The sequence below is a fragment of the Parus major genome, chromosome 4A (genome assembly GCF_001522545.3).
Source record: "Parus major isolate Abel chromosome 4A, Parus_major1.1, whole genome shotgun sequence".
NCBI classification, from domain to species: Eukaryota; Metazoa; Chordata; class Aves; order Passeriformes; family Paridae; genus Parus; species Parus major.
Window position 1 is genome coordinate 4,201,499 of NC_031772.1, and position 13,468 is coordinate 4,214,966.

A 13,468-nucleotide genomic window follows, 5' to 3' on the forward strand; every position below is an offset into this window, starting at 1 on the left:
TTCACTTGCAGGAGCAGTAGATCAGACTGTTGATGCTGGCATTTTACAGAAATCATGCTCTGAACTGCATTTTGTTCTTTCTTTAAATGATGTAAGCATGCAAAGTGAGGGTTAGGCTTATTTGAAGTCGTTTTTAAGGCTTGTCATACAGGATGTATTCAAAAGATAACATGACTTTTTAAAAACTGGCAATTTATCTGTAGGATTATTAATAAATCAAGTTAAAGAAAGATAAGGTTAATTGAATTTTTAAACAAGTAGCTGTATTATCCTTCAAGCACCTTGGAGCTCATACAATATTCACACCTTTTTTTTCCTAAGGAGTGCTTTGATATGTTTGAATTCCTTTTTTAATGAGTACTTTCTTTTTAAGTTGCTTAATTAGATTAACCCTTCATATTCAAAGGATCCATTTTATGCCATTTTCCCTTCTGTGGCACTGCCTGGGCTGTAGGACTGCTGGTGGTTACTGCTCCTGTGGAGGCATTTTCAGCCATGAAGCTGCTTCGTCTGCTTTTTCTTGTGATGATGATGCTTAGGACCATTTGACAGGTAATCATTAGAACTTGGATCCTTGCAGACTATGGGGTCTTTTTTCCCATCATTGCAGGGGGATTTATGTGGGCAACTCCTATTAATGTTAATGGGACTTGCATGTGTAAATCCTCCTTGCATCAATGGGAAAATTGACCCCTGAAACAAAATATCTGCGTGTTAGACTTGCTGATTCAGAAACATCCAGGCACTGCCAGCTTCCATGTGGAAATGTGCTGGAGCATCTGCTATTTCACTAGATTGCTCTGGGGGAGTTTTCAGGATTTTCTCACTTGCATTGTATTTTATATTTTCCATAGACTGAGTCTTGTCAGAGTTCCTCCAGTGATTTTCTTTGTATAGCTGGGAAATGCAATTTCCCATTCCATACTGAGCAGGCTGCACAGCTCCTTGGATTTGATCTCATTTTATTTTAGCCCTCTCTCTCTTCCATCTAAATCTTTTTGCTTCAGCAGTGTGAGTTGCAACAGCTTAATTTCAAGAATAATTTGCTAGTGATGTATTGATTAATGGCAAGTCAGAAGTATTAATGTACTGTTTTCACACAATGAGAGACTGGGTCACTTACAATCCATAATCTCTTCTGGAGAAAGGGTAAAACTAATTTCCTCAACACTCCTGTGTGTGCTTCAATACCTTGGCAGTACAAATGAGAATGTATTTTATCTGTGGATAAGTTTACTCATACTGTATTGTGTGTGGTGTCATTTACTCAGTTGCTTTTGTAGATATTTTATATAATCTCTGCAGTGTGTTTTCAGTAGCAAATTATCCCTTGGATGTAAAAAGTCTGGTGTAAACTGCTCCAGAGATCTGTCCTGGCTTTTCTGCCATAGTGAGTGCTCTCTTCAGCCATTAATTATTGAAAAGCTCTGCAGATTCTGGTGGGTCGTCTTCTGTTCATGTTCTTTTTTTAATTATTTCTGATGATTTTGTGCCTGCCATTAATACAGTTGCTGATTTTTCAGCAAGGGGAACAATTTGCTGAGATCACATCATGAAACAGTTGATCTCTGTGTGTGTGTATCTACAATTCCTAACAATTCTTCTCTAATGGATGTATGTATGAGCCTTATATGACAATATTATTGATTCACAGAAGTTTATCACTTAAGCTTTTGCAGAAACCACCCACTATAGAATATCCAAATGTTAGAACTACCTGTGTTGCCAGAATTATCAAAAATATCTGTGGGAGTTGTGGTGGCAGGGCAATGGCCTGCATTCCTGGGGTAAGCAGTAGTGCCAAGTATCTGTGGCAAGATGTAGAAGTGGTTGTGACATTGAAGTTCAAGACACTGATGTAAAACATTCATTTATTGCAACCCAATTTAATAGTAAGCTTGCTGCAGTGATCAGATGGAAATCTTAGCTTAGGTGTGTGATTTCAAGAACTTTTTTAATGTGATCAAAAGTTGCCATAGAAGGATTCTTTGAGCTGCAGAGGTGAATGGTAGGAAATGGTCAGCCATGTGGAATTCATGTTGTCAGCTTCATCTCCAGCAACAAAACAACTCGTGGTGGAAACAGAACTTATTAGCAATTCCACCATTATGTTTATTTACAGGCTGCCAGTTCCTGTTTGGAAGAGTGAATGGTTCTTCAAAATCTGGCTGGGGAGCCTGGCAGGAATGTTGTAAATCTCACTGACATCTGAGATTTAGAAAGTTGACAGTGAAGTATCAGGAAGATGCAGTTGTTGGCTGCATGGGAGTTCTGATCAGAGGGGACTTTAATAGAAAATACTCTTCCTGTCACAATTCCAACAGACAATTTATTTTACACTACTTGCATACATTGACAAAAGAGATGGAAAGTAGCAGCCTGAGTGTATATCAGACCCAGATGGATTTGACTAAACAATTCAGGAAGTCTCAGAACACCCACATTTCTAGATGGAGATTTTCAGGCTCTCATACTTCCTTCTGAAGTGCTACCCCGTAATTCATTGTAATTTTGGGTCTCTGGAGAAGGCCTTGGTGCTGTTCCTACATTCTGTAGGTTAACACTTGAGAAAGTGGGATGGGCCAAGCCTGTGGGCCTCCATCTGCCCTCTGAAACAGCACAGGCTTCTCTGCTGGCAGGACAGCAGCTGGCATCACACAGATGCACCTTTGGCCTTTGGAGGTGCTTTTGTGCTGCTCCAGCTGCAGGAGCTGTGTCTCACTCCTCTGGGGTGAGCGTGAAGCTGCTCTGGGAAATGCTTTCCTGGGAGCGGCTTTTGGCCGGCTCCTGGAGCTCAGTCAGTAATGAGGGAACATCTGGGTAATGCTGTACCTGCAGCTCACCAGCGCCTCAAAACCAGTGAACAAACCATAAACCAGCGTGGGTTTTGCTGCTGAGCTGGTAATTGTACCTGCTGATGGCTAGAGGGAGGAACAAGATTTTAATCACTGGAAGCTTGAGTCTGAGAAAGGATACGAGAGTCTTCTCTGAAAAACCAAACTTGAACTTAAAATCCCAGATCCAAACCCTCCTGGGCTGTTTTAGACTGTGTGCATAAGAAACTCAGTAATGGCTAATGTAGAATTCTGCATCTTTTCTGCCTCAAACCCAGCGTATTTCTGGAGCTCACCCAAGGGAAAACCATTTAATTACAATGTGAGAGCAGCTGTCAGCCCAATGCCACCAAACAGCTCCCTGCTCTGGGAACTTCTCCCTGGCCTGAAAGTCCCTGCAGGTCCTGGTTGATTCCTTTGTTGTGAATGAATTATCCAGTGAATTCAGCCTTTTTTTTTCTTGTGCAAAAATTTGTGTAAGCCTCAGCTAAGTACCTTCAGTGAATCATTTTTAGAAAGTAGATTATCCAGGGAGAATCCACTATGGGATTCTTACAGCAATTTATTAGCTTAAATCATGGGGTATTTACCTGCTCCATATTTGGATGGTGAAATAATACATAACAATGAATACACCGTTTTTAAAATCACATCAGACATTTTTAAAAAAGAAAAAATGGCTTTATGAAAAATATTTAAAAAAATAATTTTAGGGAAACCACTGTAAAATGAAAAAAAAAAAAACAAAAAAGAAAACCACCCTTTTATTTTGGTGACATTTGTACATGATTTTTTTTTTTTTCCTATGGAAGTTTTAAGCCAGGAAACATTTGATTCCTTGCCAGACTCTGAGTCTGATTCCAAAATGAAAATATGAGCATGGTAAAAGCCAGCAGCCTTCTCAGTTGCATTGTGAGGACATTGCTGTCTGCTGAGGGACCACTTGGCATGCACAGGTCTGAAAACACGTGCACAAAGTGTCATGAGGGGGGACAGAGCAGGACTCACATGAGGAATAACTCCACCAGTGGATTGTGGATCCACTTGAGACTCCAAAAACATGGATTTTTTTTTTTGGCTCTGGCTCTGCTTTCCTCACTGAACAAGGCTGAGTTGCTTCCCTTTAAAGCTGTTGTAAAAAGGTGTGAAATAGGGACAGGTATTGAAGCCTTTTAGGAGATCAGTGAAATATAAATGTATTTGTGAAAGAAAATGAACAGGGGTAATGATAACCATGGAAATGGATAGCAGGAAAATTTGAGTGGAGGGGCAAATGATCTGAGGAGAAAATCCAGTGTAACTCTTGTAACGTGACTGGGATAGCAAATGTTTTGTTATTCAAGTTCCTCATTCCATCCCTGACATTTCTCATGTTTCTCAAGTGAGGTTTCACCAATCAGCACAAACTCTTTGTTTACTGCTTAATAAAAATAACCAAATTATCCTTATTTTATGAAATCTTTTTCTGATTATGCATATTTTGCTGGCAGATTGTAGTGCATATTGCTTCATTGTTTAATTAGGACTTAATGCTAATGTCATTAACATTCTATTTGATAATTCAGTAGGTTGCCTATTTATAGACATAATGAAAGTCATAACTTTTGTAGTGAAGTGCTTCTGACTGTGCTATTAAATTGAAAATAAACTTACTCTAACCTGACATTAGCTTTCAGTTTCATTGGCCATGGTCCAGTGAGTCTGAAAAATGGTGCTGCATGCACTAAACATGGGGGGTTTTAATTATTATATTTTTGGTTGAGTCTAAGTCATTCTTTCCTTTGAGGAGAAAAATAAAAGAAAGAAATAGACCAAACTAAGCAAGAATTTCAGAAAACTGATCTAAAGTTTTAAGTACTGTCCTTGAAGACAGCCGGGATTTGAAGCACTGAGTAAGTAAGTTACACTACTTAAGTAACTGGAATCTTGTCCAAATTTTATTTGGTGATACTGCTTCTAAATCAAGTAATTAGACAGCACTTTACCTCTCAGTTTCTTAGCACAAATATGGATATGTGCTTTATTTGTGGCTGTAAACTGCAAAATAATTGCTGGATTTTGTACTCCATGTAATCCCTTTAGTAGGAACAGTAAATTCTATGGATTTCTCTCTTTATGGCTTTTCCCTAAGTATTTGTAAAATATTATTTGCATCAATTATCTTTTCTAGGGAGATGTTCAAATGAAAGCAGTGAGTTATATTCCTGTCACAAGACCTAGTAAGCAGATCCCTGTTCTGGATATTTGACTGTTGTCCTTAAATCCTTAACTTCTAAATGTGGTTTATATTCAGTTACCTGATTATGCACACTCTTATTTTAATTCACCTTTTTACAGCCTGAATTCTGCCTATTTGTAGGGCTCATTTTGTAAACTTTGTAACATGTCCCAGTTTAATTAAAAGGGTCTTTTTATTGTGCTCTTTACACTCTTTAATCATTGAGTTAAGGTTTAACAGTGCCAGGCCAAGATTAATACTGGAGTAATAAGTGAGAAGTAAAGAAAAGTGTAAATGCTGCTGGTGCCCTCCTCCTTTATGTGCACACAGGGAGTGCCTGGTGGGGGGAGTAAAATTTGAGAGGTGCTGAAATCGTTCCTGCTTGAAGCTTTGCAGCTCTGGGTGATTTTCTCTGGCCACGCTGGGCACCGCCAGGGCCAGCTGAATGCAGCTCTGGATGGGAGCTGCAGAATTCTCTGGAGCTTAGAGGAACAGAAGGCGAGTCTGGAGTTCCTGCTGGGCCCCTCTGTCCTGTCCTCCTCGGGGATTTTGCAGAGAAGATCAGCCCCAAACCAGGTGAGGAGATTTCTGCAGGAAGTTTTGTTCCTTTCTGGAGCCTGAGGAGCAAGGCTGACTCTGGTGCCTTAAACCTCTTCATCCTGACACCAACAGACACTGCACTTAGAAAGCCACTTGGAGAGGTTTTTAAAGGATTATTGGAATTTTTGGATTACCACAGATGAATTCATTCTCTTTCACAAAATTGAATTACAGCATCTTATCTGCTGCTGCTGTATTAATAAAATGTCTGAAGCCAGCCTTAAAGCACAGTTTCTTTGTGGAGAGACTTTAAGCAGGAAGGATTTCTCCAAGCTGCATGTTTTTCTGAGTAATGTTGCATACTGACTGGAGATTGCTTCTTCTATTGAATTGCACAATGAAAAATCAATCAGTTTAATGGTTGACAAACTTTGACATTCGAATAAAAATGTTGCTGGTATTTTCATAAAGACCTGTAGGCATGACTAGATTCAGCAACTTTAATTTATGCAATAGTGAATGTCTGCCAGAACATTGTACAAACGACTGTATAATGAGGCAATAATAACCACCAGGAACGGAAGGAAAGCAAACAGAGGCCAAATCTCTCCATTTTCACAGATTATATAATTTCACAAAGGCTTTCAATGTAAAATATGTTCCTATGGCTTCCTTTTCAACACCATGTTCTGTTTTGAAATCAATTGCTCAAAATAATCAAAACAGATTTATCTGAGGCTGTTGTGTAGCATCAGATGACAGTGTTTGGTTTTTCCACAGTGTGGTGGTTCTGATGTTCAGGGATTTTTACTGGGAGAAATCCCAGTAGGGGAAGAGGAACCTTCATTCCTGATTTCTGCTTTTTGTGTTTGAGCACAGGGAGTGCTGAGCTGTGCTGCCTTTAGGCTCTGCCTTCCCCAGCAGGAGGCTGAGGAATCCCACCAGCCTTGTCTGGCTGCAGGATTTCCAGCATCCCTCAGCCTGAGAGATTCATTCTGCCTCCAGCCACTTCACTTGGCTCTTCCCTTGCCCTGTGCCTACATCCTCCATGGAAATTTCCTCTCTTGTGTCTCAAACCATGACACTCAGGAGAAACAAAGGTTGAATTAAGAGCTGGTGACTTGGAGATGCTGCCTGTCTGCAATTGAATACAGCTGAAGTAGAATTCTGTTTACCAAAATTGATTCTTTCCCACCCATACCCTTGGATTGCCAAGCATGGCTGGCAAGTGAAGGTGTTGAGGTTTGGCTGGGACAGCTTTAGGGCTTTTTAGTTGTCTTCAAGGTAGTGATTGTGTCTCTTTCTGTTTCAGTATTGTCTAATAAATATTATATTAAATAATGTGCCAGGACTCTCATGTTATCCCTGCTTAATCTTGCCTTTTCTCAAAGGAAATAATCTTTTTCATGTCAGGAGAGTATTCCCTTTTCTTTCCTTGGGATTCATGATAATTATGCTTCTTTGCCACCTTTAACACTCTTCTGATTTTTGGCTCGATATGATGGCTGATATTTAGTACCTCTGTTTTATAACTTGCTAAAACAAATTGAAGAAGTTAACTGATTTCCCTATGGAATAAACAGTGGAGCACAGATTAAAGCATTGTTCCCATTTTATCCTTCCAGCTCAAATTAGAGATAAGTCACTCTATACCTTTGATTTTTATAGTAATTTGTGTGGTGAGCTGCCACCACTTCTCCATCAAGAAGTAGATTTTATTCAAGAACTTTCCATTCCCAGGATGTTAATGCCTAGATGGAATCTAGAATGGCTATTTCCAAGTGTTAAAAAGTTTGTTTTGTTTAAATATAACTGCCTGTATCTGTTTGTGGGGACAGGATTTCTTTCCCTGTTCTACACGTGAATGGACTCTTAAGTTGTGATTTAGAGAAGAGGTCGGTGTCAAATTCCTGCTTCTGCCTTTGAAAATTACCCCTAAAACTGTTCTGTCAAATGAAGTGATAAACACCAGATAAATTCTGGCGATTTTAGTGCACTCAGAGCTGCTCAGTTGCAGATGCAGAAAGTTGGAGGGAAAAGTCTTTTACATCTCATGGTGGATCCTCTAAACTCCCAGGGAACCAATAGCCACAGAATACAAAAATATCAATCAAAAAACCAAACTTCCTAAACGTGGTGATTTGTGTGGCTCTGTAATTTACATTAAACATCAAGGCCTGAACACGGTAACTCAGAAATGAGACTGATACTGCTGATTTACAAAATGGGTCTGTTCCATGGATGTTGTGTAAAATATGAGCAAACTGAGGCTGCTGCTGGCTTTCAATATATAAAATACCCAACGCACCAACAAATTAACAATGGGTATTTCAGGAATTTCAGATCGTGGATGAGTTGCTGGTTACTTTTCCTTAGTGCTGGAGTTGTAGGTGTACAAAGTGATTTTTCTGCAATGTCAGACAGTGATTAGTTATGTGAAAAATGAGTTGCAGTGGGTCTTTTGCATATCACCAGTTTTTTTTCATTGCTCAAATGTCAGCTTAATTTTCATATAAAAACCACATCCTAATTGCATTTTCAGTCTAATGGGCTCCTAGGTGAAGCTTGCCTGTAAAGAAGTGCTTGGATTTTACTCCCATTTTACTTTGGCTAAAATTACTATTTTATTTATTAAAAATTCAGAGACCTGTGGGGGAAGGAATCTAGCTTTAAAATTCTGCCAGAAGATATACAGGACTTATATTATTTTCTAAACACAGCTTCAGTTTTGGCAAGCCAGCCCAGGCTGCTCTGGAGGTAACATTGAAGCTGGAGCTTCATAACTAAAGAACCTAGTAATTAAAAATGAAGCCACAAAACTTTCTCCCTTCTCCTGACTAAAGCATCCTTCCTCAGCAATAGAACTCAAACAGTTTGCTAACCTCCAGCACTTGTGTCAGCAGCAAAATTGAAAGTATTTTTTGTCACCTGCAATGCTGTCAGCAGAAAGGAAAAAAAAAAAAAAAAAAAAGAAAGTAGAGGAACATAATTTCAGCACTAACATAAGTATCAGAATGATTTACCTGTCTGTTCTGCTTCACTTTCATCTCAGCTTTCAGGGCTTCATTCATCAATCTTTTATTTACACACGCATATCTCATTTTTACACAATTTCTCTCTCCCTGACCAGATGGCTGCGTTGGCTGCTCGGTGTTCATCAAAGGCAAGGAGAAAACACACGGATGCCTCGTGTCAGCCAGGGAGGATTCGGGCAGCTCTGCTTTTCAGCAGCAATTCTGTAGTTACTCACATTTCATTATTCACATAATGAAAAAGAAAAGTGCAACGTTTCAGGAAAATACCACGAAATTCTCAGCCTTTCAAATGCATTGCTGATTTTATCTCTCAGTCAAGGCACCAGGTTTGCTCTGTCACACTCAGCCTATTTCAGATCACTGACTTAGCAGGATTAATAGAAAATGGAAAGCTGCTCAAAGAAGAAAAGTACATATTCAATAAAATGAAGAATTATTTTAATCTTTAAAAATTTGTTAATATTCTTTTGACTATCATAAACAAGTTCTGTAGTAGTTCCATTTAAAACTCATTTATAGTGCCCATTTTATCTTCATACATATCTGGTTTTAGCACAAGCTCAGTGACTTTGTTCCCAATGAGCCTTTCTTGACGTGTCTGCAACTCCTTAGGAACAAGCTTGTTCTAGTCATAAAATGCTTTCAAAATCTTTCTCTAACTTTTTTGCCAAATTGTTCAAGCTTAATTTCACACAACCTGTCCTGTCTGCAGTATTTCTAACAATATTTTGTTGCATTCTTAACTTCTTAAGTGCTATTCCCATAAAAGTTCAGCCTATGGAATTGAGCTTTAGTGGGATCCATTCAGTTTTGCAGCTTGTTCGAAATTTAATAGACACAGAGAAATAAATATTAGGAACCATGTTTCCATTTTTTTATGAGTATCATCATTGTAAATTCGAATTAGGATTAGGATTTTCCAAGTGTATGTATGTTTGCTCTGTTTCAACCAGACTCAATTTTTAGCTTTTAATTGATAGTAGGGTTTGTGAAAATTAGTTATAGGCTGATTAACTTCAGGAACCCCAGGCAAAGAAGAGAAAATAAAATGTTTGTAGGGAATTCCAGTCCTTTGGCCAGTCAGCATTTGTATTATGAATGACAGGAATCATTAGATTAATTTTATCTCATTCTTCAAAATTCATGTTCATAAAGACATTTGCACAGATCTGTATTTTAGGTGCAGGTTGTGCTATAACACAACAAATGAGCAGAGGATTAGGAAGAGAGTAAAATGTAAAATGGATCTGAGCCCTCACCCAGGAGCCAGCAATGGGAAATACCCTTGGAAAAGCAGCTTTTCTGCCAGGGTGGAAAAGCCTAATGCCTTCAATATTCTTTATCAATAATGTAACATAAATATTGCAATACCACTCCGAACATTTGCCACTGACAAAATGATTATGGCTTAATCAGCATTGACAAGGACAGGGCCATTATGCTCAGTAATGCGGCTGGGAATGGGAGCAGTGCCATTATAATGAGCTATGTGTTAATGCTGCTGCAGCCCAGGGAAAAGAGCTCCCAGCCACACCATGGACACTGTGGCCAGGCAGGGAGTGACTTTGAAAATCATTAAATGACTCAACAGAACCTCCCAGCAAATGCTGTGCAATGTAAGGTAAATTTAATAATAATTATATAAAAATTGGGTAGTGCCCTGCTGAGGCCAGGGAGGTTTAATTTTTGATTCTGCAGTGTTTTCTCATTAATTCTGGTGTTTAAATTGTAAACAGTGCTGCAGAACTTAGAGGATGTAGAGAAGAGCTTCAAGTGTAAGTCAGGCTAATGAAACACCTGTGCATCTAAAAATGAACTTAATAGGATAAACTGTTTGCCTGCAAATAACTTCATTGGATCAAGGTTTGTTTGCTAAAGCCCCTTTCATGAGAGCACAGCAAAGACCAGAACCTCCAGCAAAGTCATCACTGAAAACTCTGAAGAAAGCAACCAGGGAAAGTGGTTTTTCCTTCTCAAAAAGTCCTCAAAATTCGAATTTTGCCCTGCTGTGGTGAATCCAGACAAGGCAGTAACAAACTGCTGCACTTAAAGGCTGAAATCCTGTGACTGCTATATAGAAATCAGAGTAGCTCATTTAAAAGGAATTTTTTTCTCTTAAAAGTGTGTGGTAATTTTTGGATATTAATGCTGTGATTACAGACCTGTGTTTTAATTGATTAAATTTCTGCCAAGTAATAAGAAGAACAGAGCCCCTAAACAGAGGGGAGAAATTGGAGGGTTTGAAGGGAAAATGCCCAAACTGTTTGCTGAGGTGATTTAATCTCTTTTCCAACAACCTATAAACTGTTTTTACTTAGGCTGGGGAAAGGCTGATGGACATAAAAGAGAGCAAGGAACTGAGCAGCACCAGAAGAGATTTGATGTTAAATGAGAACCAGGAGTCCCTGAAGTGAAGCTAAACTGAAACACAGCCCTCTCCTCTCCTTGTCCTTCCCTGAGATCACCAAAAGGAGCGAGCTCTGCTCAAACTGGAATGTAAGAGAAACATGCATTTAGATCATTTCTTGGATTAAGATTTTTAGCAGTTTTTTATCTACTGCTGACAATGACTTTTAGCTCTGGGGACTATTTTGTCATTTTATACCATTTAATACCAGAGGAAAAAAATTCAAATGCTGAATTGTTGTCAGACCTGAAGCTGGATACAGAAAAATTTATTGCTCAGGGCTGAAACTTAGAGAGAAATGCAAAATTCTCTGAATATGAAACAGTGGGGGAATAGATGTTGCAGTTGGCCAGTGTCAGTTTTGCCATTTCCCTTTCAAATTCTCCATACACTTGATGTTTTTGACTGACAAAATAATGCTGGAAACCACAGGTGCTTAGTTTGGCTTTTCTGTACAAACACTTTTAAAGTTCAAGATTTAAAAAAAAAAAAACCAAAAACGACTGCATCTCTAATTGTAGATGATCACAAGATCTGACTGTGACATCTTCACTGAGTCTATTTTTTCACATTATTTCCATGGGAAGAACTGTTTAAAAACAGTTTAAAATTATTAAAATTATTAAAACTAACAAAAAACTCACAAGTTTTTTTGTTACTTGTGTTGGAGGAATGAATTTTAATTCCTTACTGCTGCCAGAAGTGGATAGTAGTTGTAACACAAAGATTTTGGAGTAAAGATATAAGAATTTGGAACACTTTTCAAGGCTCTTTCTCCCAGCAGAGATTAACAGCCCATTTTCGATTCCTCCTCCTGCCCTGTACGTAGAGAACACTGCCACCTGCAGAAAAAAGGGGAACTGTGTTACACCTGATGGCAGCAAACTGCTGAAAATTCCAAATTCCCCAAGTGACAAGGGACACATTTCCCAGGGCTGGTGTAATAGGCTGTGAGGACAGCAGGGCATCACTTACAGCCAGCAGCAGAGCTGTGATTTCCTTGATGGAGTGTCCTCAGCAGGGCAGCCAGGGGGCCAGGGATGCTGCATGCTAACAATAACTATCTTTCTGAGCCTCTCAACTGCCCTGAAAATGAATACGAGCCCTTGCAGCATAGAAATGAGGAACTTCAATTTCTGCTGAATCATTTTTCTACGTCCTGGAAGGGAACAGCTGTGATAGATGCACTGCAGTGACAGAACAGGAGCTTCTGGAGTTCCATGCATATCAACAAGTTCCAAAACTGCTATCCCTCCATCTTTATTATGATATAAAAGCTATCAAACCCCAAATCTCTCCTCTCCCACCTCCTTCCAACATTATGGGGTTTAATACATGGCCTCGTTTTTGGTCTGATGGTGTTTCTGTAATGCTGCTGTTGGCACAGCTGGTGCACACTCAGAAACTTCATAAACAGGAGGCTGTGACCTGCCCAAACCATGGGAGATTTGGGTATCTTGGGGATCAGATTTACCACTTCACAACCCGTGAAACAAAGAGTTCTCAAGGCAAAAGCTGCTGGAGTAAAGCTGTGTGTGGGAGGGAGAGCTGAGTGAATGCTCCTCAGGTCTGAGCATCGAGGCAGAGATTTCATCCTGCTCTGAAACTCTCAGCTAAGCATCACTGCTGTGCTGGGGGAACACTCCAAAAGAGAAACATTTAAGAGGCAGAAAACACAAAATGAAGATGTTTCTGTTTAAGACAGGCCTCAGAATTTACAAAGCTCAGGAGTAATGCTATTTCCCAAAGCATTTTGGAAAGCCAGGAAGGTTTAAGGAGACAGTGAAATAAAGGGAGGATGGGGCAGGTTCCCTGCAAGGACAGACTGAGGAGAGAAACTCTGCTTGCCTAAGAAACACATCAGGCCAGGCTGCCAGCAGGTCTGGGCATCACCAGGGGCTTTTCTAACCAAAATAATTCCCTTGAAGAGATGTAGGATTTGAGTTTGGGAAAAGATCTAAAACCTTCCTAAAAGTGAATTGGTACAATTGCAGCTATTAGCAATTTTTATAGAGCTGTGCAGTTCCAAGGCCATATTGACAGGATCCTTGTTTCTTGTGTTTCTGCTGGAAGTGCATTTCACAGATTCATTATGCCTCAGTTTTAAGAAGAGTGGGTTTTTCTAGGTTTAAATGTACTTCAATTTTCTGTCTCTGAGAGTAAACAGAGTAATCACTTAATTTACTTTCTTGAATGTTCACTATTTTATCTATCATTCTTCTCTTACATATCTTGACTAAAGAAAAAATGTCCTATTTTTCCCTCCTGGGTTTCTTTCATAGCTTTTATCATTTTTTTGCTCCTCTGCAGAGCCCTTTGGTCTGTTCTATACATTTTTTTTTTTCCAAAGAGTGTGACCAGAATCACAGACAATTGAGGGTGGAAGCTGTTTCACTCATTTCTAAGATAGACTCATAATAACATACCTCTGTGA

At 39.3% G+C, this 13,468-nt stretch overlaps 1 protein-coding gene across 1 annotated transcript in view; it reads left to right on the top strand.

Annotated features, from left to right (window-relative positions):
* The window catches only part of CHM (CHM Rab escort protein), a 59,196-nt gene extending 53,969 nt beyond the window's left edge, over positions 1–5,227 (top strand). The window contains exon 16 of the mRNA XM_019006552.2: positions 455–5,227. Within this exon, the coding sequence (XP_018862097.1) occupies positions 455–549 (95 nt within the window). The 3' untranslated portion in view covers positions 550–5,227. The remainder of the gene's footprint in view (positions 1–454) is intronic.
* The last annotated feature ends 8,241 nt before the right edge of the window (positions 5,228–13,468 follow it).